Source organism: Lepeophtheirus salmonis, chromosome 5 (genome assembly GCF_016086655.4).
Source record: "Lepeophtheirus salmonis chromosome 5, UVic_Lsal_1.4, whole genome shotgun sequence".
NCBI lineage: Eukaryota > Metazoa > Arthropoda > Copepoda > Siphonostomatoida > Caligidae > Lepeophtheirus > Lepeophtheirus salmonis.
This window is the reverse complement of record NC_052135.2, coordinates 67,269,673-67,297,044: the sequence shown is the minus strand read 5'-3', so window position 1 is coordinate 67,297,044 and position 27,372 is coordinate 67,269,673. Positions and strand designations below refer to the sequence as shown.

At 28.7% G+C, this 27,372-nt stretch overlaps 1 protein-coding gene across 1 annotated transcript in view; it reads right to left on the bottom strand.

Annotated features, from left to right (window-relative positions):
- The window catches only part of LOC121118914 (G-protein coupled receptor dmsr-1), a 29,415-nt gene extending 13,733 nt beyond the window's left edge, over positions 1–15,682 (bottom strand). Inside the window, exon 1 of the mRNA XM_040713506.2 lies at positions 15,471–15,682. Within this exon, the coding sequence (XP_040569440.2) occupies positions 15,471–15,508 (38 nt within the window). The 5' untranslated portion in view covers positions 15,509–15,682. The remainder of the gene's footprint in view (positions 1–15,470) is intronic.
- Positions 15,683–27,372: the final 11,690 nt, after the last annotated feature.

Genomic DNA, 27,372 nt, shown 5'->3' with positions numbered 1-27,372 from the left:
AATATTTGGAAAAATTTGTCAAGAGCATTTTGGATGAAAGCAAGATGTTGATAGGGTCAAAATATTTTTCCCGAGTGATGCAGTAATTGTTGCATACTTCCTGAAGGATAACGGAGTCCTTTGTCACTCATCTTGGAAAAGACGACATAGTTCTTGAAAAGAATTAATAATTCTTCCTTGCAGGGATCGCTTCCCAGTGAATAAGTGCTAATTTACAAGTAGGACATTTAATTGACTGACTTATTCTGCGTGGCAAAAATACTCCAATGTAGCATAAAAACATACTTTGTATCTGAAAGAAAAGTCACATACTCTCAAGTATTTCAGTTAAGAGTTGTTGTTCTCATATGTTTGTTCTTCCTCCAGATAACATTCTTCAACAGTTGGCATCACATAATTCAAAGTCGAGAGAATATACGATACATTTAATACAGCAGTTTCACCAAGAGCCGTACAGATAGCAGAAGAACTTCCGACAATATTTTTGCTTCCATGAATTAAAAGAGATCGATATGCACTTCTGAATTGCTAGTAGGTAGGATTATAACTCCATCCATTGCATAATCTCACAGCATTAAACCAAATTTCCAAATGATCCTGGCAATGTTTATATGGTGCGAGGTACTAAAGCTCCATTAAATCCAAATTTAAAATCAGAAAACGAACAGATTTGATATGACCAAGAAAGCCAAAAGGGCCTGTGTTTTCTAATTGAGAGTGTTACTTTCATCCCACTTGGATCAAAGAGATTTTCGTATAAATTTTCAAAATCATAAAAAATACTTTCTGCAAAATGAAAGTGTTTCTTATTCAGTGCCTTTTTATACCCGGGTGCGTTCATTGAGCGACTGTTGAGAATGTCAAACACTTTATCATGAAGAAGAATAAACTCAGCTGTTGCGAGGGTATCATCTGTCTGAAATCCAGGAATTCCTTGACTGTTACACACTTTTAGGGCGCGACCAATACTTTGGCTTGCTATAGCTTGCAATGCTAAAGCAACTTACACTTTATTCTGATGAAATTTGATGTGCTTCTCAGTTAATTTATTTCCCAAACGAAGACCGTGTTCAATTTGAAGTTTGTGCAGTTTGGCTATCAAGTTCTACCGAACAATTATTCTCCCAAACCAATACAGTTCTTTGAAGTCTGCTAAAGCACCACGGATATTTTTAAAGCAATGAGGCACATCGACTATAGCAACTACATTACTATTGCAATTCTCATGCGGATGAGAAAAGTCATCGATTGCTCTTGAATAGACTTCGTAAAAATATTAACTCCAAGCGAAGACAAAGCAGAAATATTAGCTCTTGCTCAATCCATTGTAACAGATCAGACCGTGATACCAGCATCAAATGAACGTAAAATGCACTCACTTATTATTCCAGCAAGCACACCAATTGTATGTCCTTGCAAAGAAAATAAGCAATTGGCAGGTTCCAATAAGCTCGATAACCAACAAGCATACAAACCAAGACTTGGTTTTCTTTCTCTTTTCCATACCCCAAATCACATTGTCCCCTGAAATCAACAAATTCAAAAGCACGGCCCAAATTCTTGTCATACTCGACAGTTTCTTTTAAATGTATCCCATCAACAATAAGAGCTGCATCTTTATCCGCATCCTTTCCCTTATGTGAAAATAGTTCACGAAAGACGCTTCCTGAAAACCCAGCAGACACTTGATGGCACACATATATCGGTGTAGACTGGATGGTGATGGCAAAAAGATAGTTCGACGACAAAATTCATACGCACTAGGTGAATAGAAATGAAGAGTTAATGCAAAATCCTTGCGCATCGTGGAATAATGGTGAGATTTTGCGTGATTTTCAACCATCTCCTGGTCAACAATTTATCATCATTCTTTTATAGGCCAGTAAAAGAGGATATAGATCTATACTATCTATGACTACTCTATAACGACAAGGTGAGTAAGAGGATAGTCTAATTAGTAATACACAATAAACTGCACCATAAAAATATTGATAAATATACAGATAGATCATTTTCAGTAGTATATGTTGTGCATCTTATAGGTGGAGACGCTGGAATGATACTTGGAACTGCAAATGCAGGTCGAAGTCTATCCATCGAGACATTTTTCACAAATAAACTGTAACTGAGAATATTATTTTGCCATGCCCAAAAATCTAGGCAGTTTATCTTTTGATTTTGGAGTTGGTACTTTTGGATTTCCTTTACCTTACATTCTAGAGGTCTAAAACCTTTCAATGAAATAGAATGTTTAAGGAAGTCTATCGATTTCATGAAAAACTCAGATTTTTCAGGGGAGGTACCAGCTGTTTTAAGTCTTGATAAACCCCCGTTCAACGATTTCAAATGCTCATCCATCGACTCCGAAGCGATAAGGATATCATCAAAGTACACAAACACATTTGGAATTCCTGGTAGAATTGAATCAATGTGTCTCTGAAAATGTATGACCAGCAATTTTAAGACCAAAAGGCATCCTCAAATATTCATGTAACCCAAATGGCGTAATGATTGCAGTTTTCTTGAAACAGTCTAAAAACAGTCACCAAATCTCTTAAATTTGGGAGGGTATGCCGATCAAGGACTGTCATCCTATTTAATTGACAATAGTGGTCGTACATTTGCCAGCTTCCATTTGGTTTTGGAACGACGTGAATAGCGGAAGAAAAATTAGAAGAAGACGATCGTAGGATTCTTTTCTTCAACAATTCGTTAATTTCGTTTCGTTTAAAATTTAAATTCTCACCAATTAACTTGTGTGATTTTGCAAAAGCAATGAGGACCTTTTGTCTGGATATGGTGTTCAACTCCATGAGCTAGATAGATTTCAATGAAACTTTTATCATCAAAGACATCATTATATTAGGATTTGATTTTTTGAGTCTTCGATAGTTCTGTATTGAAGCACGGTTCATCTCAGAATAACTTTTTATTGAAAATATCAATTCTAAGTTTGAAATTATATAAGAAATTTGTACCAAAAATTGGACGACCACTTTTTACCCCAATAAATTTCCATCGGAAATCTCCTAGATTTTCTAGGGATAGTTTTTCTCAAACAAGACTTTTCGATCTTTTAAATGGAATAACAGACACTTGCGCTCCTGTATCGATCATAAAGTTAATCAAGTTTGAATTGTCTTTGATGAAAAATAAGTTTGATAGTTTATTTACAACCTCTGTCCCGTGCAACCAATTTTAGTTTTTTTGAACAAGAACATAAAAATAGCAACTAGCTCCTGAACAGGTAGTTGTTCTCATTACAAATTTAGAATGACAATAGCAAATGTATTTTTCTCCTTAGATTAAGTAAATTTGGACGTGTTATGAAGATGTTTTTTGAAAACATGATTGATAAGAGGCAAGGCAGACGAGTTTTCAACAGGGGAAATATGTGTATTGCAATTTTTCTTTGGCTGCAACATAAATTTGCTTCAACTCTTCAATTACTCTCAAGCTGGTCTTTAGGCACATTTCTGATGAGGGTTTCCCTTAGTAAATGATGACGTAAATCATGTATGTATTCCTCGTCAAGGAACACTCAACTTCATTTATAACTTTCCCAGGGGAAAATCCCAATGAATTGCCCAGCGTATCAGAATTTTTTTAACTTCTATTTGAAAGTGACAGACCATATTTCTGTAAAATTGCCATTTTTGCACCATCATAAGTGAGACCTTTCTTTTTTATAGGGATATACCTAAAAACTTTACAAGTCAATGCTGAAGCCATTAAACAATATTTGGTCTGATCTTCCTGATCAAAAAAATTCAGCTCAATTCTTCAAAACAAATTTTCCGGATCCATCACCGAGAATTTTGGAAGACATAGTTCTGCTACGGCAAGAGTTAAGCTGCTATTATCTTCCACCCCGTACTTTTGTTCGATCTGTTGGACATTGTCTGCACGGTCTTACCCATCAGAATAATATTTCTTTAGTAGGTATGATAACACGTTGGGGCCATCAATGTTAAGATTGAAATATCTTTATTTTAATTGCGTAAAAATGATCATTCCTTTTTACAAAAAAAAAAAGGGGAAAAAAAAATGAATACAAGGTACTATGATGAATGATTAAAATCATCTAAACAAGTCGAACTCCTACATTTACTATGTACTATGGTATGTCCTTTTTTGGGAAATTGCGTTTAAGTGGGATGCCGGAAAACGCATTTTTAAATAACGACATCCCAGGAAATATCAGCATTCAATTATTAATGAAAAATTACTGTGAAATTTAAATATTTTTTAATAGTGTAACACTGAGTTATTTGTTTTTTGTTGTATACAGATTAGAATTGAGTATTAAGATGGGAGAAATTCCTGTCTATGCATTTACAGCATAAGGAATATATTTCGTTCACTAGGAACGACTGGGGGGAGCCTACACACATTACGTTCAAAATAAAGTTTGTCCCAAGCGCATTGTTCATTGAGATTTCTCGTTCCATTTGATTTCCATTTTTTATAGCTAAAAAACTGAAGAATTACTACACAGATAAAGAAGAATCCTCATATTTTTTCATTATAGGCTTCATTTTTTCAATAGTTTTACAGTAATACAAATGTATTAAATAACAATTATTCGAGAGGATGACTGTTATATATATTTAATCAATTTTCTATAGGAAAACAATGCAATTCTTGCAACTGTGGTCTGGATTCATTATAATCTAGGCTATCTTTCCAGCTGCTTTCATAACCAACACACTTCCATATTGTTTCTTACATACCTCATCCCAATATTCGTCCAGAATTAATAGGAAGGAGGTTTTGCATCTGGGCTGTAGAGTGGCCTTTTATTTCCTCCTAGAAATAGATTTTTTTTCATTAATAACTTAGTATTTTTGGCCGTCTCTGCAAGAGCTCCATCCTAAGAGACAATTTTCTTGAAGGACTTCAATATAGTCCTAAGCATTCAGCTTGTAGCCCCAGAGAACCAAATAAAGGATGCTAAAATCCCATTTAATACTACAAAGTCCAAGACCATAGTTGATACATGCTTTTTTTGTGGTACTGGTGATCCTTTCACCCTCATCCCTCTCCCCAAAGCTCATAAGGCAGTCATTACGACGCTTATACATTGAGTTTACGTCGAATGTTTTTCCATTTCCAAAATGATCACACTTTTAACTGGTACTGATTTAATGTTATTTTTAACTCTTTTGCAATATTGGAGATGGTTATGTTTCATGCACTTCCTAAGAATAGGCTCCTTCAACATGATCAAAGGCTTACCACCAATTTTTCAACTCCTTTATTAACTGTAGTATTTTCGATTTTTTCTTCGATAAAAGGGTAAATTGCTAGCCAGGCGGGCGAAAATAAGACTAGTGTTTAAGACTCTTAGAAGCTTCGTTTTAATAATTTTTGTCTTAAAAATAGGTTTTCCTATGAAGGCCATCCTTCCGTTTAAATTTTCCTTGGGACTTCAATAAGTGTTGAAATTTCATTTAAAGTTTCATCAGTACGAATTAATGTTGATACCTTAAGCGTTGTTTCTTTTTGATTATATTATTTTCAGAAACGATAAAAGAATATATTTAATACAACTAATATTGCATAGAAACAATAAATTTTTGGAGATATTATAAGCCTGTCGCTTAAAACACCGAAAATTTTGAATAATTTAAGTGAGTAAATTGCAAGTTTGTGCAGTATTATTAATAATTTCTTTGTATTTCATGCGTTGTAATTTTGTTTCTAAATTATATAAATTGTTTTTTGTTATCTATAAAGTAATGCAGAGAGATATTTAGAGATTTTTGTTTGTTTTTGTTGAATTAAGAAAATGATGCCTAAAATTTTTTTTTCATGTTTCACATCCATTACCAGTATATTACTAAAATTAATGATTTAATAAGATTTGAAAATTGAAGATACAATGTTTCATTAGTTCTATGTAGAGATAGAAATGTCTAAATATATAAGATATTGTTTAATTTTTTATTATTTAAGGACTTGGAAGAATTTTAGTTTGGAAACGACAGGCAGTAGCTGACTCTGAATTTACATTAATGAAATACGAAAAATATAAAAACTAACGGGTAAATCAGAAAATTCCATTTTAATCCAAATTATCAACATTAAATATCTTTTTTAAAGGGGAAAACTGTATTTATGGGATTGCGACAGATCACAAAAAGTACTTGAATATTTCAACATTTCAATTAAATGATGAAAGATAATTACTTTATTGTCTTTTAGTAACATCAAAATACTAAGGAAATTTTTGTATTGTGAGTAAGGTTGCAGCGGACCTTAATATAGAACATAACATCAGTTCCTTTTATTGACCTGTTCTTTATATATATGTATGTCACTAGTATGTGCCAATTTGTTACTACTTCACTTTAAATATTAATATATAAGCAAAAACTTACAGATTTTTTTTTAATTTAACCCTTAAACTAACTACAAATAATTATATATTTTTATAAAATTAAAATGTTTAAAAATTTAAGCAAATACTGAAATTTCAGAAAAAAAATAATTAACATTAAGAAATTAAATCGATCAAATAAATTCAGAAAATGCTTCATCGTTCTCAAAGATTGAATTACATAGCTCATTGTAAAACACACATCCGGAGAAATTATTTTCTTGAACTCAATGTGCGTAGATTCTATTCACTGTTATATCAAGAGTTTTAAAAAAAAACATTTGTTTTGGTTGTATAACATTTCTAATAATTGAAAATTTGAAATTGAACCCATATCTTGCAAGCCCATAGTCCTACCACTCAGTCCTTTCTTTTTTTTTCAAAGTTAGATATTGATTATACCTTTTTATCATAACAGTTTTGCTCAAAAGTAGAGGATATTATGTTTACATATTTAAAGTAAAAAAATATTTGTAAGGTCAACCAAACTTTTTCATTTAAGAATAAAAAAATCGTTGAAAGTACTGCACAACATAACTCAATAGCTATCAATTGATGTATTAAATGTATCAATTGGATGAGTTGGTAATGAACTACAATTCAACACGCAGGGGTCTTTCACTCCCTTTTTTGATCTAATTCGTCTTTAAAAAGAGCTCCAAGCGGAGAGCTGGATTGTGTTACACATCTGAATTTCCATTTTTTAGTTTCCAAATAATAGTTTATTACACTAATAAATTTTATTCAAATCGAATTATAAAAATATACGAAAGGGTACATTTTCTATAAATTTGCCCATATATAAACTGGCAAAATTATATTTTTTTCGGAAAAAAAAAACATTTTTATATTGAAATTCTTTTTATTTAGACTACGAGAAAAATAATTAAATTCATATATGAAAAATAAAGCCTTGCAAGTTGCATTGATTTATTTTTAATATAAGCTCGTATATTGTTATTTTTGTTTTAACTCATGAGCGTACTATTGAAAATAAAAATGCAGAAGGACAATTTATAACATTTTTTGGAAAAGGATATTTAGTTAATTGATACATGCAACCGCATATTTTAATTCAATTTAATATGATTTTATACTAAATAAGTTGTGTATTGTTCATATGCAATAAATGTTGTACAGATAAATTCATAAGTGTTATTTTCTAGAACAATTTTTTTTACGAATTATAATCATTAATGATCATTATAAAAACATAACATAGGAGCATGTAGTTTATCTTCTATTACTACTTTAAACAATTATTGTTTGGGTGGTTCAAAGAAAAAAAAAATTTGCCAGGAGTTATCACTCTTCATAATCTATAATGATGCCCTTTAATCTTGATCAGAATATAGTTGCATGAGACAAATTATATACTGGTGACGTCGTACTCATACAACCTTTCAATTGTACTATATAACTATTACACTTAGTCTAAATAAGTGACCCGGTCATTAAATCCTTGGCCCTAATATTCTGGTACCAGTGATATACAATATCAGGGTCCAGTTTTTAAAAACGTAGCAGCTAGTAATTGAAAAGTAACTCAGGTCAAGATGGAAATAAAGTCACATGCTATTTGCATCCTTACCCTTCAAAGTTAATAGAAATACAAGGCTTTACCATAACGCGTGTACGACTTATGTGTGATTTCCACCCCTCTTTTAATATTGACGTCATAGTATATGAGTGGTTGTGTGTTTTGTTAAAATCTGTTTTTCATGCTCAGCAGTCGGTACGATACATTAATTTGAAAATTATAGTAATTATGACGTCATAGGAAATGAGTGGTTACATGTTTTGACAAGCTCTGTCTGTTTAGCTCAGCAGTCTCTAAAATACATCAGATTGAAAATTTTAGCAAGCCCGATTACATGATGGTCTAACCTTGTGTTGATATTAACCTTGGTTACCTCTATTGTCTTACGCAACCTTACATTCGAAAAGAAATAGAAAAAGTCCCAAAATCAGCGGCAACTTATTCCCAATTATAATATTATTACTTAGTAGCAGCTGAGAATATTGTTTATAGATTAAAAAAAGTTCATTAGAATTCAATGAACTGACGTTCAAAACACTGGTTATAAGAAAAAAAGCAGAAACATTGACAATACATTACACTTTATATTTTGTGTTGTGAGGTAACGTCGTAACAACTATATTTAAACAAGAAATAATAAAAAGTACCATGATACTTTTTACATTCAAATAACATCATTGGTTGATGGAGGAATCAATAAAATTTTGTACTTTTTCGAGAAAATAGTTCGTATCGATTACTTTTAAGAAGATAAGAATGGAAAGGAGTAATCTTAGTCGCAGAGAATCTGAATATGTCAATCTGTGTCTACTTATAACTCAGTTAAATTAATATATATTTCAAAATTTGGATATCCTTGATGTTTAGGTATATCACCTCTTCAAAAAAGGTTATCGTGCCTCACTCGTTGTATCTCATCTCCTTTTAATGAAGTATCATTCATCGTGCAGATGGCATTTAATATCAAAGTATGTTACTTCATCATTCATTTGCTCAAATACACATCAGTCCCTCTATATCTTGAATGGACTATTTTATACTTCTAAAAAAACTACGGAGTTAGGATCTTCAAATCAATATTTGATAAACAAATTACCGGTTATTTTAAGCACTTAGGATATTACAAAAATGTGTATGAAAACGATTGTTTAAGTACTCATTAGACACTAAATGATAGATCAGGTTCCATCACAATTGTAAAGCATATGAGTATGGTATAAAACCTTAAAATTATTTTCTTATTTATCAATTATGACTGATACACCATCTTATGTGCCTCATAGAAATAAACTACCATTATTTCAATTAAAAGTTGTTTAGTCTAATATTAAATTTGATACTTAGTTATAAATTTTACACTTGTTTACAACTCGTAGTAGTGCCTGGCATTGCCTGGAGTTATTAGAAGCGTCAAACAAAGAAACTTTGCCTAAAAATATAGAAGATAACTACCCAAGAAAATCTTTTGTGATACTAAAAGTTTTTCTTGAACATACTCACACCTATTTACTCAATACATAAATGATTGATGTTATCTTCTGAAGAATAAAAGAAAAATAATAAAAGCTAGAAGAAAAAAAAATAATATGACGTTATGACTGATAAGAAAGGGAGTACTTTAGTGTCTATAGCGTTATCTGAGCTACACACCCTCGATGTTACATGCAAGATTACATGTATATTTCTTGGATAAAAAATATGTAGGCATATGACATACATCAGGGAGAAATATATTTAGTGCCCCTGTATACGTGCTTAATGACACATTCGAAACGCTTGCAAGATTTTACTAATATGACTACATTGTGATTTCGAGGACAGATAAAATAATAGAAAAATATATGTATATATCCTGTTTGATGAGGAACCTCCTCAAGGAATCCATTACATGATAAGTCAGATGCCATTCACCAAGACGGTTAGATGGTCAATAGTATTAACTACATTAAGATCATGGAGAGCGCGAACAAGTTCCTTGCCTTATTCATTCCACACTTGCCACTGTTTTATTACCTCATCTGGAGCAGTCGGAGTATGAACTGGAAACCTCTGTTCTCGAAAACAACCACTGTTGTTATACTATGGCTATTTACTTTGTTTAGTTCACATGACAGCATGACCAAGTCTACATAGGAGAAGCTATCAATAAAGATATCAGACAGAAAGAAACCTGAGAGCTACAGGAGAGGCAAGCCATTATTTACTTTTATCAATGTAGCTACAGTGATCACAGGCCTAGAAGGAATAGAGTCTCACTTTCTTTTGTATGATCTTTGAGTGAAAAGTGAGTGACTCACTACTTCAAGACTCATATTACAACAGATAGAGTAGATAAGTTGTTTACTACAAGCTCTGAAGTACCACAGAAACATATTTAAAAGTTTTAAGAAAGTGAAATAGAAAAAGTGATAGTGACATTAAATTACTTTTAATCACCGCCTCCCAGTTGTTTGTGCATTAAAAATTGTTAAATTTTTCTCGGGTATTTATGTGCTTACCACCATAATCAAGATAACTTTAAGATTTTATTTAGTAGCACTTTTAATGCTCTATAGCATCAATCTCTGAGAAACTGTCATTAAAACAAGAATATAGTATCCCAAATTTTGCAGCGTTTTCGAAAAAATCAATAATAAATCAACGTAGCTCTTTAAGGAGGCATAGCCAAAGTCTTAAATAAAAGTAAGTGGTATGCTTAGTTAATTTAGACATTGGAAATGAGAATAATATCAGTTCGTATAAATTTGAAGACAAATGTCAAATTTTACATTTTTTTTTAATAAACTGTCAATATTAATTCTTAATTTTTCAATTCATCAAATATATATAATTTGACAATACAAATGAGTTTCAAAATGTCGTAATCATATATTTAATAGTGAAAAAATAAATAAAAATGTGCAATTCATGGAGAATGACATAACGACATGCTCGAATGGAACATAAATAAAAGCTACTTTGTCATGAATAAGTAAAATATAAATAACTTCTTTATTTAAGACTCAGCTACTCCCCTGACATTATATTTCGTTGGGATATTCTTATTTGGGGGAAATGTTTATTTTGTTGTGCCCCACAGAATAATTATTATATTTTCGATATAACTTACGTCATTGTTGGACTCATTAAGACCTCTCCATAAACCTACAAGCTATTTTAAATCAGTTTTTTTTTCTGATATGTAGATTTGTTTGAATAGTAAAAAAACTGTTCACAGTACTTTTATTGGTAAATGGAAAATAATATCTTTTTTTATTATATATTGAGCCCATTTATTATTATTTATATAGAATACATCTTAAAAATAATCCAAATGCATTAAATAAATTAGAGCTTTCTTAAATTATATCATTGGGAGAATATGAAAAGCAAAACGTGAATGAATCTCATAAAAAATGAATATAAAGTTTATTTTGAAATTTGTATAAACTGCGAAGAAAAACCTTAACATGGGAAATATTAGGACTTGATTTAGAAAAGAAAAAAATATTAGATCAAATTGGTGGATATCAAAAATTATTTCCATTAAAAACTGTTAACAAAGATATTGATTAATATTTAATTGTAATGTTTCGCAGCTTCTTTCAAATTAAATAATTAATAATTCAGATATAATTTTTTTTTCAAAAATTGACTTAAGTGAGGAATTAAATAAAAGTGTTGTTGACTTAAAAGTAGTATGTATTTTATTTATAACCAAGAATGGTGAACCCATCTTATAGCTAAAAATTGAAACAAAATACGTAACCTAAGTTGTGTTCTTTTTTATTTATTTATTTCTTTTTATCGTTCTTTTATATGTATCACGCAATTTGGTAAATAAATATCCATAAATAAACATTATAGGTAAAAGTTATTGTTAGAGCTAAAAACTTTTTAAAATTTCCTTTAAAAAGGTCAAATGAAAAATATAAAAACACAAATAACCTTAATTTGTCGTCATTTTGTACAAGTTGTCTTTGCTTATTTGTGCCTTGTTTACTTATTTGTTTTTTACAATAGCTAAGTACAATGTCACCACCTTGCGAATTTTAAAATGTTCATATTCCATTATATCAAAATACTTAGTATTTTATGTACATCAAAAGAAAAGTCATTGAGGAATAAAAGACTTCTATTACATTCAATAACAAGTTGCAGATGCAAAGTATCAGAGTACACTAAAGTTCATTAACGTTGTAAAGCCTACATATAAAAGTAAGTTATTGATCATGAATAATATACTGCATATTACATATATAAGACCAACTCTTCAATTTCGGTACACTAAATGTATCGCTACCCTAAAGTAACGGCAGAATACAAACTCCGCAGTTTAAAAAAAGAGGAAAGTTTCAAACGAAAGATAACTTAATTTGACTGCGTCATAGCAGCCAGTCTCAATTACCTAAATACCTTTAAGTAAGACGCTATTATTAGCAAAATGGAAGAAATTATTTATTCGACAGATTCTACCATGTTCCGATTTTAATACATATGAAAAAAACATGGGAAGAGAGCTTTCTTTTTATGAAAAATTACAAAACTTTTAACCTAGATTTGTGTTTTTGTTTATTTTAATAATTTAAAAAAAGTTTTGATTGTCTTTTTACGTGTCTTGATTGATTTTCTAGAAGGGTTTTCTTTTTATATATTTATTATTTAATTTAGTTCTTTATTATTTCTATTGTGTCATTTGTAAAAAAAAATTGTGTGGGCATAATTTTATTCATTTTCATTTCTATTATAGTACGATTATTCTTATTGAATACTGTAAATGTGCTAACTTGAAATACTACATTTAAATTTTAAAAAAAAAGTCTACAATTTCAATCAATTTAGATATAAATAAGTATTTATGTGAATCCTTGTCTTTTTTGGTAACAACAAGTGTCCCTTAAAACCACATTATTTATCAAATGATGAAGATATGGAGATCCAATTTATGAAGGATGTAGCTGCAAGATCCAAATTTTAAAATATTGAAAGTATTATTTATTTCATCTAACTGATAATTATAAATAAGAGAAAGCAGTGGCTCTATACCTTTTAAATTGCATACCACATGAAAATATTAAGATATGCAAGAACCACCACTATTCAAATCTTTTGAAATTTGATAACGAAATTATAATAGGAGGTTTACTCCCTTCCTCTATGTACACATAGACCTACTCAGGCATATATTTACCACCTCTTAGAGAACCACTCCGGTAAAGGATTCAAGGTATAGCAACTGATATTTGCTGCATTGAAATTATTCATAAAATACGATATTTTTGAAAAAAAAAAACCTAGTCTTCGATTAAATGATTGTTAAATATTATGAGCTTAGTGCAATGAAGCAGTTTATCTTGTATAGGTTTTTTTGAACTCTGTTTAATCATAACGGTTGTAGCTACAATTTTGATCAATAACGATCTAAGATTTCACCATGTAAAGATAGTGCCGTGTTTCCCTTTGGAACGCAAGCAACACACCGTTTTCTTCGAAAACTTTTTTACTATATAAGATTTATTCGTACACCCCTTGGATTTTAATGCACAAGACTATCATGTCAAAACATGGTTAGTAAATTTACTTTGAAATGCAAAAAAGTGTTGTAGCTCAGCGTATCATATGCAATGTCCACGATGGAACGATACAATGGGATTTTATTAATAAATGTTTTTCTTCAGTAGAGCTTCAAGAAAAATATTTTTTTCATTTTTTTCTCAAAGCTACAATGAAATTAATTGTCACAAGAAAGTATAATTTTAACATCAAGGAATGAATGTTATTAATAAAGATATTTTTAATTAAGATATAAAGATGCTTAAAAACATATCTATCAGTTGACGAGGTTATGACTACTAATGGCACAAAACACAAGTCAAACAATTATACTCATTCTTAGAAGCTACCTTGAATGCGTCAACATAAGTTGGCATTAGAAAATGATTTTTTTAAATAAATATCATAGCTCCCAGACTTTTTATTGGTAAAAGATTGATTGTTAAGATGTTCTAGAAGCAATTATATTTTCTGGCAGTCATAGCAACCTAAAAATACATCAATAAATTTGAAAGGCTTAAATTTCCTTTAATGTTTGGTTTTGTTATAAGTATCATGGTTTATTAAAGGTTGAATACTCAAGAGTTGATAGTACAATGGGTTTTTATATCTAAACACAGGACAGAAATAATAAAAATATTGTTAAAATGAAGTCCTTTATTATCTTTGTTCAAAATTTTTAGGATTTTATAAGTTATATCTTTTGAAAAGTTCAAAACAATATGCAAATTTTAATTTTGAGTTAATAGAACTATATTTCTTGTCTTTAAGCTGTAATTTTTTACTAAATATCGATTAACTCAATTTAACTCTAAAATTAAAACAAAAGATGATATTTTCATTAAGTATAATTTACTGAAGAATTAAAGGTTATACTTGAGTTTTGGATCAAAGTTTTGAAACATAAACAAATTACTCCGAAATAGTAAGTTCAGAAAATTAGTCATAGCTCAGAATTGGGGTTGTTTACCACTCTCATATTAGCTTTGAGGCGAATGCAATGCTAATGTATGTTTGGTCTACGAAAGTGCTGGAGCTATAAATTTAGAACATGGTGTACTGATGCCGTACCCAAATTATTCCTGCTCTCCCCTACTACGAATGGTTATTCTATCTTTCATGTGAAATGAGTGACATAATTATTACTTACATAGATACCTTGATTGTAATGGCTAACTATCTAATACAAATAAATCAAAAGAGTCGATATCCCCCTCCTACTCCAGAGGTTTCATATTTATTTATGATTGGAACTGGTTTAGCTTTATTCCCTTATCTTTGCTCCTATCTTTCATATTAATAATGTTACAATCTTTTAATTTCAATTTTCCGGTGGGAGGAGGGGGGAGGCATGTCACCTTTGACGAATGGGGGGAATGTCAACTATGAAGAATGGCCAAAATTTCAAAATATATTCACAAAATGAATGAAAATAGAACAGTGTAAAGTAAAATAAAATAAGAACACATAAAATGATTCAATGTGAAATGATATAACCAAGGCGGGTTTTGGGGGCATAGAAGGCATTTACCTAGTGTTGTGATGATTCTTATTTTGTACCGAGGACCATGGCCCAGTTCCACTTTTCAGTCGTTTAAAAAAATTAGTCTAATCACTCGATACGTCATTCAAGGTCTTTTTTTAAATTATTCACTTATATAAAGAAATTAATTAAATAACCAAGTAAAAATATAATAAGTTTGTATCAAAATAAAAAAATGAATATTCTCTGACATATCTTATTTGGCTCAATAAAACATATACATTTTTAGGAAAAATTACAAGAACTGAAAGTTAAAGATCATTTCCAAGGACTGAAAGCCATAAAACTTGATTGGACCGAATAAATAAGGAGCTACACAACACTAAATTTCCTCATGGCCTTGCAGAGTAGATGTTATTACATACATAAATAAATATTTTTATTAGAAATGTATACTAAAAATAAATACATAATAAAAGGTTATTTGAAAAATTTATTTTCTAAAGAAAAGGAGATTTAAAAAAATTATATACCGTATATCCCTGTACAAGAATCTTTGCCAAGTTGTCATTCACATTAAAACCGACCCTGGTTATATTACCACCCATAATATAAGGTAATAAAAAGTTCCATACCAATTTCTATTCGTTTCTTTCATGCTTCCATCGCAAAGTAATTACATATAATCAATCAAAACAACAACGTAGATCAAATGTCTTCATTGGTTTAATACTTTCCATCTACTATTAACATATGTACAAGAACGGGATTAGAAGAGAATGGAGAGGAAATATATCTAATTTCTTGCACGTTCTTGCCTTCTCCTCTTCCTTCATTTATTTATTCCTTTCAAGATTATATAGAGGTCTTGTAAGAACAAAGTTATAGAGAAAAAGAGCATTTAAGAAATTTTTATTTGTATTTTTGGTATTAAAAATATTAGGATTTTGTTAATCAAAACAAAATTAGTGAGTTCATATAGTTGCAAAGTGGTACTTCACAAGAAGTCATTCCACGCCCAAATGTTCAAAAATTGCAAAAAATGTCACTACATATATATTTTATTTAAATATATAATTATATTTGAATACGTAAAGAAACAGAGTGGAGTGTATTTTATAAAACTATTGTAATATAAAGTATGCACATTTATTTTAGGGTATTATAAAAAGATTAGTTTAAAATTGATGTAATGATCTGTATGTCATTTTAATTCAAATGGAAACTTCTCTAATTTTTTTAAGCTAAATTTCGAGTAATTTGATTAAAAGCCTACGTTTGATATGATGTGGAATAATTGATATACATATATAAGAAATTAAAATTTTTCAAAAGTATTCTCAAATGAAATTATAGTACAATTTAGATGATTTTTTAATTATTATTTCTAATTTGCTTCATTTGTTTAAATAAATAACTATATAGAAAGTATGGTAAGCTTTTAAACTTATTGAAGATTATCAAGCATTTATGACTGCAACATCCGTTGTTGAGTTGCCTCAACTGTAATAATGTTTTCTCATATATCTATTTTGATATTAAAAGAACAGCAAAAGTTGAATAAAAATTAATAATGAAATGAAATATAACATCCATATCTATTTGTTATAATATCTACTTATTTTATTTATTTATTTTAGTTTTTGCCATAAGAATATTTCCTACCATGCTATTGTTATTAAAATACATTTGAAAAGATTCAAATCATATCATAAAATACTTTGATTTTTTTAGGGCAACTTAATTAATTAAAACATGTCAAATTATAATTAAATAACCACATATTTATTGAAATAGCTTGTCCCCCCTTTTCAGGATGTTGATACTACTTAGGTATAATAATTGTAAAATTTTTGATCAATCGCCTCATTAATATGGGTATCTAAATTTAGCAAAATCCATTATATTTTCAATCAAGAAAAAGATTTCAGTAATTTACAACAGTAGTTTTAATGGGCAATTTAAGGAATTTGGCGGACCTAAAAAATGAGGAAGATACTTTTGCAAGTCAATGATGAATCCTAGGCCAAAATAATTTCACACTCAGATCTTGGTTGATGATTTTGTGTAAGGAATCTTGAGCTATATTCATATATTTAGAATTTTTTTTTAATAGAACTCAATAAATATGAGTTACTCTATATTGAATAAGTCATGTCCTCTTACTATTTCAGCTATATTTTTATGTTGATCCTTGAAGTAAATAAATAGTAAGAATGCATATAAAACAATCCAATATTTGTAAATAAAAATGTAAAAAAATTAATAGATAATAAAGATAGAAAGTGGGAAAAAACCAATATATTTCAAGAATATTTCAGTTCTGGATTGGAGAAAAACTCATGGAAATAAATGGAAGGTTGGAAATATTTAAATTATAGTCGCAAATATATGAATATAAAAAAAAGTATACTCGACAATTCATACTGACTTAATTAAATTCACTTATTTTTTAACAGTAATTTATGTTAATCTAATGAAATACTTATGCAACTACGAAAATGAATTATTAAAAATGAATGCCAAAAAATAAATGGATAAAATTTTGATAAATAGGTAAGCTTACAACTAAAATTTATGACTAATAAGTTTATGATAGGTATCTCACTTTAAATGTATGTATATTAAAATATCGATTATTTGAGTTTGAATATTACATAATAGATTCAATATTATATTGTAAGTATCTCTGAACCTCTTTTCCAAAAATACTTAAGCCAGACACAATCTCAAAACTAAATGGTAACGAGCAAATTACAGAATTATCATGAGTTTTTAGAAGATCCTTTGTATATGAGAAAGTTTAATTCTTCATAAGAAATTATTCAAATTCAAAAATCATATTAAAGACATAAAAAAGAAACAAACAATAAACAATTCGATAGATAAAAACAAATATGATTTTTTTGAATTTTAATATATAAAAAAATTGAAATATTATTTAAAATTGTATAATTTTATAATAATTTGTAAAAAAGGATTTGTTTGCAATTTTAATGAAGCAATACATCACTCAAGGTTTATATTTAATATAAAAAAACCAATTGTTACCTATTCATATTCAAATTATTTATTTATTTTTACAATACCTATAACTCATTATGCGGAGTTTTATGAATTTATTTACTTAAACTCAATAAAATTATGCTCCAAAAAAAAAAAAAATATTGCTATTGAAATAGATCCATTTGAAAGTAATTACTTGTTTGTTTCTTAAAAAACAAAAACAATTATTGATGTTTAAATATACTCCTTATGCTTTAAAACTAACAAAAACAGAGAAGATACTTCTTTTTAGACAAAAACTACCAAAAAGGTAGTTTTTTTTTAATTTTAAAATTGTATTCTTTCATTATTGAGTTATAAGCATAGATTTGAACTAAATATAAAATATTGCAATGAATATTCTCATGTAGAATTCCTAATTCTTTCTTATTCAAAAGTTATCTAATACCTATACTAAGGGTTAAAATACTCAAAAAGTTCAAATTAAAAATTATTGACAATACAAATTCGTTATCAGAATGTCAAGTACAAGTTAGAATTAAACATTCAACTTACAAATTTTGATTTTTTTTTCTCAAAGATATAGGTTAAGATGAAGCTGATAATTCATAAATGATAATTATATACACCCTGATATGCTACCTACCTTTTTCCCTCACAATTATCTTGAGCCCCCACCCCCCACTTATCTTCCTTTACCGTCCCCTTTATAACCCAGACTGCTCCCTCTTCCTTAATAGTACTTTTTATAACATCACTATATTTTCTCGTAAAGCTGTCAAATTTTTTCATTACACTTATGACTACCACTAGCCTACGTGGAAGTTCCACTAATAGGTTCAATAATTTTAAAAGGAGTGTTACTCAAACTTGGGGGATATGGCCTTATTCTGAAGATATGGTGGGGTCTAATCTTAATCTTTGGAGATTTAGTGAACATAAAGGAAGCCATGTTAGGGTTAATCCTACTATTCTTTGTAGCCGGAATCTAGCTTACATGTAAATTTATAATAAAATTTTGTCAAAAAGTGTAAAATCTTTTTTTTGGTGGAGTGTATGTGATCCATTTGTACAATTTCATTTAATTATATCAATACTTAACTTGAAAACAAAGCCAATAATTTTTTTGAAAAAATTAGCAAAAATTTTCAAAACAGATGTGTGAGTTTTTCAATGTGACTAATATTTTTTTAAATTTATATCTTTTAAGATACATTTTTTATAATTGGGCTGTTAAATATTGAATTAAAAACGAAGTACAGTTTCTGTAGGTATAGATGAATTTTCTTAAACTCTTATAAATTTTAGACAATAGAATACTAATTTTTCGAAAAAATGATAGTAATATTTTCGAATCGATATCTTATTCTTAATGTAATATATTTATTATATTTTTGAAGAAAAAAAAATGATAAACACATTCAAAACCCCATTAATGAGAATTTGATAGTTTTTGTCACTTTTCCAAAACTTCATCGCCTCTGTGATCAAAGTAAATGTGAATATTTTTCATTGAAATTGCTAAAATATGTTCATTCGATAGATACATACACATTAGTAAAAAAAACTTTGGCATTATCCTTCAAAACTTAAGAATTTGTTGTGCACCTTCTTCACCTAATGTACCCATGAACCCATGAACAAAAGTTCAATTTAATATATTGAGTATTTATTTTTATTTTTTAAACTGAACTCCGCCATCTTTGACTAAGTTAATATATATTTTTTGATAGCCAGTAAGTTAATGGTTTAACACTAAAACTACCAGAATTTTTTCTCATTAAAGCTACCACAGCTATAATTTTACAACTTATAGTTTGATACTTATTGCGTTGTACTTGAAGTTATTGTTTAATTTCACGATATATGATTAAAGTTTTTATATTTTATACTAAAATTAAATTTTGGCATGTTTTGATATAATTTTCCATTAAAAAAATCAAATTATGTCAAATGACAATTTCTTGTATGAATGAACTTTGGAAAAGAAGTCTAGGGATCTTTTTTGTGTTTTTAGAAATACTAATTATATATTTTTATATGATATACAGTTTCATTTTCAACTTCTTTTTTTTGTGGATATTCAAATGATATTGAAAATGAATTCTGACGATGACGAATTATTTTCTATAACTATATCAAAGTTGGAGTACCCACCAATTCCAGGGAGTTATTGGGTGTTTAAAATTACACCAACCCATTTCGTTTAAAGTTGGAAATGTGAATATAGACTAAATTGAGGTGAGTGCTAATTTTTTAGAAAAGTATATGTTACTAGGAGGAAAACGTGAATGTTTTTTTTTTAAATTTATTATTCTATATTTAAAAATATAATGTTTTAGCATGAAAGGAACACTAAAGTTTAGTTTCATTGACTATAAAAAAACACAATATTTTTTATAACATTCTCTCAAGTAAAATTTTTACGCTCACTTAAATTTTGCCAATATTCATATCCTTAAATATGGAATGTACTTCCCTTTTTCTTTTCTTTTTTAATATAATAAACAAAGTTTTAGCTACAATTTGTTTACTACATCTTTATTTCTTCTATCAAGTAGTCACACTGTTCTAAAATATTAAGTGCACACTCAAAAATACTTTTTTGCCTTTCACATGGAACATAATTTACCTTTATTTTTGTCAAAAAATGAAAGAAAATTTGATGTCCCTATGAATATGTAAATTAAAAAATAAATTCATGAATTATTAAGAGGTTTTGTAGTAATTACGTATTTTGTTTCCTCATTTGAAGGTACTTTTTATTTTGGTGTGCATTTCCATTCTTTCCTTCAGATCATTTCAGCTTTCTTCTTTTATACTAAAATAATTTCGTAATAATTAATATATTTTTGTATTTTAAATTATAGTAATTCCAGTCCATCTAAACATCATAACATAGATATATTTCCTCTTAGAATTGTATTCCATGCAGACCAAATATACTTATACTACTATTATTTTAATTAAAAAACATTTAAAACTATCAATAATTAATATAATTTGACAAATTAACAAAAACATAAATGTAAGTGTATGGTAAAGGATCATATCATTACTAATAGACATGAGTATTATTTACCTATATTCGTTTTAAAGAAAAGCAAACGAGAGTGACACCCTCTTGCAGCCAAATAATACGACACCTTGAATGATAATAATATTTAATATAAAATATACGTGTTTGTAGTTATAAGTAATGCTGTGTCCGTCCTTATATAAGGCTGAACCCTACAGTCCCATCAGTCTCGGTCAGATCCAGTTTTGTCATGCATATCAGACCTAAAAGCTTATAAATTTCAGTCTTCAACTTAATTTTGTATTTGTTGAATTAGTTCTAGTACTGACGATACTGAGAATTGATAGTCTTAAGGACTAATAAGACCAGTCCTAAGACTATACTGAAATGGACCGAATAAATTAGGACCAAAACAACATTATAGGTAAGTAGATATTGCTTGAAGGTGCATGTGTCGCGTAATATGTATCACGTCAAATGTTGAATGCCCCGATGTATATATGACTCTTTATATTCTCTATGAATGGATGTTACTCACATAGATGGCGCTGTGAACATTCTTGTTTGCTTACGATATTTTTATTAAACAAGCTACAGACTGGCACACCACCTCCCGGACAATATATTTTTAAATAAGCAATAATAACAATTATTGTAAATATGGAGTCTCAATTAAAGAATTTTCCATTTACTCCCTTCCTTTATGTATGTCTGCTTTGAGTCTTAAAATAAGCTCTCGTACTATTTCGGAAGAGTCTGACTTCTCAAGAAACGCCATGTAACCATTCCAACGAAGATTTTAATAAATTAGAAGGGATCATACTGACATTAGTCTATAATTGGAACAAAATATTAAATAATTTGAAAATATTTTGAAAATTATGTATTATAAAATGAATAATACTTTAGTTTAGGTTATTAATGTATTCATTTATGTATGGAAAACAACAGAAAAAAGGAAATATTTGAACACGCTGAAAGGAATCATGATTAGTTTGTCCTCTATTTGCTATTTCTTTTTTAATCGCAAAATTCAAAGTTATTTATGTTGAAATATTTTCTATATCCTTTCCACAAAACTTCGATCATAAACAGCCAAAAAAATAAGCCCCACCACTTTACAAATATAATTTTTGATTTATATGTTATTATTGGGTTCATCCATTTTTTCATTGTTTTTCCTATAAACATTGACGTTCAATAATAAATATTTATTTCATCGGAATAATACAAAAACATTAAAATTTAAGGCTCTTGTATATGTAATATTAATATTTGCTTGGTGATACTATCGCCATTTGTTCTGTTGAAAAATAAATAAGACATAAAGTTTAAAAGGCTCAGATTGTTCATCCACTGACCTTGTTCATTGATCTGGAGTATCTTCTACGTATAATTCTTTTTAGAAAATCATGTTTCTATAAATAAATGTAAAATACTATTTTCACAAGTATTTACGATAAGAGAAGTTAGGCTACTTTTTAAATTATCTTTATTTTATAATATTTTTACAAAGTTTTAATTATAATTATTTTAGAATAAGTAATTTTATCTTTCTACTTGCAGTTTAAATCATGTAAGTAAACGTGTAATGATTGATTAATAAAATATTCATAATTCTTTTGTTAATTAAATATAGTCTAGAACGGTATGCATTTTTGTTGATAATTAATTTATAAGCTTTGATACGTAATTGAAAAATTATGTATTTAATGAATAATGCTTCTTTAACTACTCATTTAATCATAGCTTTAATTTTAATTTTGTTGGTCGTTATTAAGAATTACTATTGTCTATATTTAGCTGTGTACGTGACATATACTTTGTAAAATACATACATATTTACATTTTTTCATTCATAAAAAAACCGATATACTGTCAAAATCAGTTTATTTATTTTTTCTTCATCATTATTATTTGATATGTATAGGGTGGTCCTGAATTAAAGTCCCATTTAAAAATTACTTACAGATTAAAGGCTGTATAGGAATATATAATAATATTTCTTAAAGATATAATATTGTCTAACAGTAGGACTAATATATCAATCGACGAGCTCGTCTTTATTCTGAACAACTTGGCGGAGATGTTTCATTACTGACTTGCTGTTTGTAGCATAAAGTCTTGATAAATATTTTGCCACTAGGAAGACATTGCTGAGCGTAGAAACTGCATTGGCTCTCTAACATATCCCTCAGTTTGCCTCCACGTCATAATTTCTCTTTCCATCTCGAAATGAGAGACAACGACAGCTGATAGTTGGAATTCAATCATTTCAACCTTTTAATAATAAGGAAATTACTTTTCAAAGCGAAGAATATATTATTGGATGAGGAACACAGGGGTGTCGACTTTTTCGAGATATTCGGACAATTGGCTGTTGCAAGTGGTTCTTTATATATTAGGGGTATTGGCTACAAATAAAGTGCACCTTAGCACCCTGAGACAATAAAATATTTAATCAATTTCCAACCATCCAGTTATAAATGTGATGTGTTATGGAGTAAACTACAAAATATATACATTTAATTATATTTTTATAATTCTTCGTTCCAAACTAGTACTTTCGAGGATCATGAAAATAAATAGAAGGTCTCATTATGAAGAAGTTATTTTGTCTGTGTTTTATGAAGTATTCATGGAGGGGAGGGGGGCTCAGAGTCCATCCGTGGACTGAGGGATGAGATTAAAGGAGATAACTTCTCATTAAGTAAACCACTACAACTTTTTTTTTGTATCTACTATGAATTGTTATGGTATAATTACAGGATGGATCTAATAGATATTATGAAAAGGAACTTCTATGTCATCAAATCTTTTAACTCCTGAAACAGAAAATTACTATAATCATACAAAAGAAATGGTTAAAAATTTGACCCTTGGTTCACAGCCGAAAGTGTGAATAAATTATATTTAGGGTAGAAAATAACCATTGAGAATTGTTTAATAAATCTTTCCTATGGTAAAAATGTCTGCAGATTATGATTTTTTAAGTTTCAATCGTGTATTTTGGGGTTTTTTTAGCCAAAAAAATTGAATTTATGATCAATTTTCCCCAAAAATGACAGTTTTTGCGTGACAAGAATGTTGAAATTCCAATTTTGGAAATCTATAGAATCTACAATGTACATTTAATGGATAGATAGTGGACTTTAAAATAAAACTGTTTGTTCAGTTGTTTCCTCCATAACCTGTGTCCAATGGTTGTTTAAAAAATATGTCTCGAGTGACAAACGGAATCGAAAATTAACACTTTTAAAAAATTCCTAGCTTTAGGAAGCCATAACGTATTTACTGATAGGAAAGGCCTACATCCATGATTTACATATTATTTTATAGGAAATTTAATAAGCTTTATATTGATACCTAATTTATACTATTTCTCGTGCAGGAACATTTAAAAAAAATAAAAATATTATGCCTACTCCCTAATTTTATTGACGTGTGAAAACATACGTCGGTCATTAAATTGGATGGGTACATAAAAACGTTTGGAGCAAGATACGTGAAAATTTGATCGTTTATATCCGAAATAATATATTTTAGGCGGATGTGTTTATTTTTCTGCTGTCAGATGTTATATTTTCGATTTTTTTTTACGATTTGCGCATTTAAAATTTTATGTAAAATTTCGTATTTCAAGATTATGTTGATTAGGGAAGTCTTTGTGTTATTGGCACATCTATTGGTACTTGATTCCAACACTCCCCAGAAAAAATAATCCATTAGACTTAAATATTTAAATCAGAAGATCTATGTGGCCATGTATCCTTAGAGATAAAGTTTCCTTGTTCTCTCTTACAGCAACTGGCCATTCTGCAGCATGTTAGGACATGCAGCGTAAATGTTCCTGGATACATCTTGGCATTTTGTTCCACTTACCCCCAAATTCCATGCTGGGATAATCCAAAATGATAGCCTCTACATCCATGATGAAGCTGTCGTCCTAGACTTCCTCCTGTCCCCCTTTGCCTTCAACTTCTTCTTGATGCTTGAGTACGGATACTCCTTATCTTCCCCAACCCACTTCCTGATCCTTTGGATGAATCGTATTTGTAATCCAAGAGTGTTAGCAATAATACACCCAATAAATAAATTCCAAAGAATAACATTCAATTTTGTAAGTTTGGTCACCTATGATTGAAAACGATTCTAAATTTTTCAATGAAATGGCAAATATATATTTTCTAAATCATAATTAATATAATGTTTTTACAATATTATATGAATTTTGTCTGTTTTCAACCCAATAAAGAATAGGACGATTATAAAGGGAAGATTTTTCTATATTTTAAAGTCATTAAAACTAGAATTTAAAATATTTTTTCTGTTGCCTTGTATAATTTATTAAAGCTAATACAAATATAACTTTATTCAATTATAATTATGAGAAGGTTCACCAACAAACTAGTTAACGGTATAACGACCAACATATCATGATACTATGAAAGAATAATGATTACTGCACATTTCACAAAAAATTGCTTGTTAATATGTGTTTTTTAAATCAAAATAAAGAATTTTATAAAAAAAAAATAGTTGTTTATATTTATAAATAATCGCATCAAAAACCATTACCAAAAAAATATAAATCTTATGGTAAACATAAACTTCAAAAAGAATTGTTATTTTTAACCAGAAATAATATTTTTAAGAGAAAAATATAAAAACACTTTTGAAAGATTTTTTATTTATATAATATAGTTATAATTAACAAAATGCTATAGTTCGATTTATAATGATTATTTTGTAGGTAAGAATTCCTTTTGCTCTTATGAAATTTATAACTTCAAAGACAATCCGCAAGTTGCTTTCACATTTTGAAAAAATAACACATATTGAGAAACAGCCAGTTTCAATATCTATGTCTAAAAATAAGACATGAGCTCCAAGATACTCATGATTATGTATAAAAAAACTTTTATACAAATTTTATTTTTATTACCATTAAAGTTCCACATTCTACATCTTTTTATGAAGCTTTATTTTCCCCCACTTGCCTTATCTATTTATGTATCAAGCATTCTTATGAATACATAATGATAACCAAATGGGGTTTCTCTAGAGACTTTAAATATAAGTTAACAGTGTGCCGACTGCATATGGTTGAAGTTCTTCTTTCAGAAAGGGGAGAGGGGTCTCATGTGTGTTTAAAATGTGTTATAAAAGATGTGTGGAATTAGTAACACATTATCTTAATGGATTGTTATTCTAAATAAGTTTTTAAAATTATTCATAGTTTGATTCGTAACGTCATAAATCATTTGTGAATTATAAAAAAGTTATAGCTTCTAATATTTAACAAATTTATATACAGAATAATTAACTTTTCTGAAATTTCAATAAATATACGTTAGTAAGTTTGAATTTTAAAATGTATTGATACTTTCTAATCCAAATAAAATGTTTACACTTTATGACAATAATGAAAATTCCTGGATTTATTTTATTTTTAAGACAATTAAATGTTATTATCAACTCTCGGGGACTAAAGACATCTTCAGAGATCAAGACAATTATGAATGAGCGATATGAAGATTGGAACTCATCAGGAGAATCGTAAAGAAGGTTCATAAAGGAAAAGACCAAACTGATCAAAGAGGTAGATCCTTTAAGAAACCTCAAAATTCCAAATTCATAAATTATGTAGAGACCAAGGTGATCAAACATCTGACAAACATAAATGCACCTCATACAACTATTTTAAATTCCCTTCATAAAGATTTTGGTCTCTGAAACGATGTATAAGATATTAATCAATAATTAGTTAATCTCAATACTCAAATGAAGAATGATCCTTCCAAATAAAGATTTCCAAACGATATCCCAACTTTTTATGGTTCAGGCTTAGGTTCCAGCTGACTTTTTTCCTCTGAAGTAAAAAACAATTGGCTGGCCACTGATTTGGATCTCTGTAGGAGTTCGATAATTATTGTGAGAGGATCCTGAATAATCTAAAACAAACATCCATTAATGAAAACTCTAGCTTATGGGAAAATCTTTGGCATAGGGTATCAAAAGAAAGAATGATTACATTGAAAAATAATATTTATATGTTATGTCTGCTTATAAATTAAAAGATTAGCTATTCACTCCCATGCACATTGAACTTTGTTACCCACGTATAAACATATATCACGTAATAACCTTTATTAGTCCATTCATTCAAACCATAGAAATAATATTTATTAATTATTCACAGTTGAACAAGAACTAATTCAATCAACATTCAGAACCCGTGCTTTACAAATATTTAAAATAGAAATGGGTAAACATACCTTCCTTTATTAATAAAAAAATTATATTTTAAGTTATATGAATTATGAAGACGGTCAAAATTTATTTATTGTTAATCGAATTTTAAAAAATATATATTTTGAAAGGCTTATTTCCCATTTTTGCTTACTTTT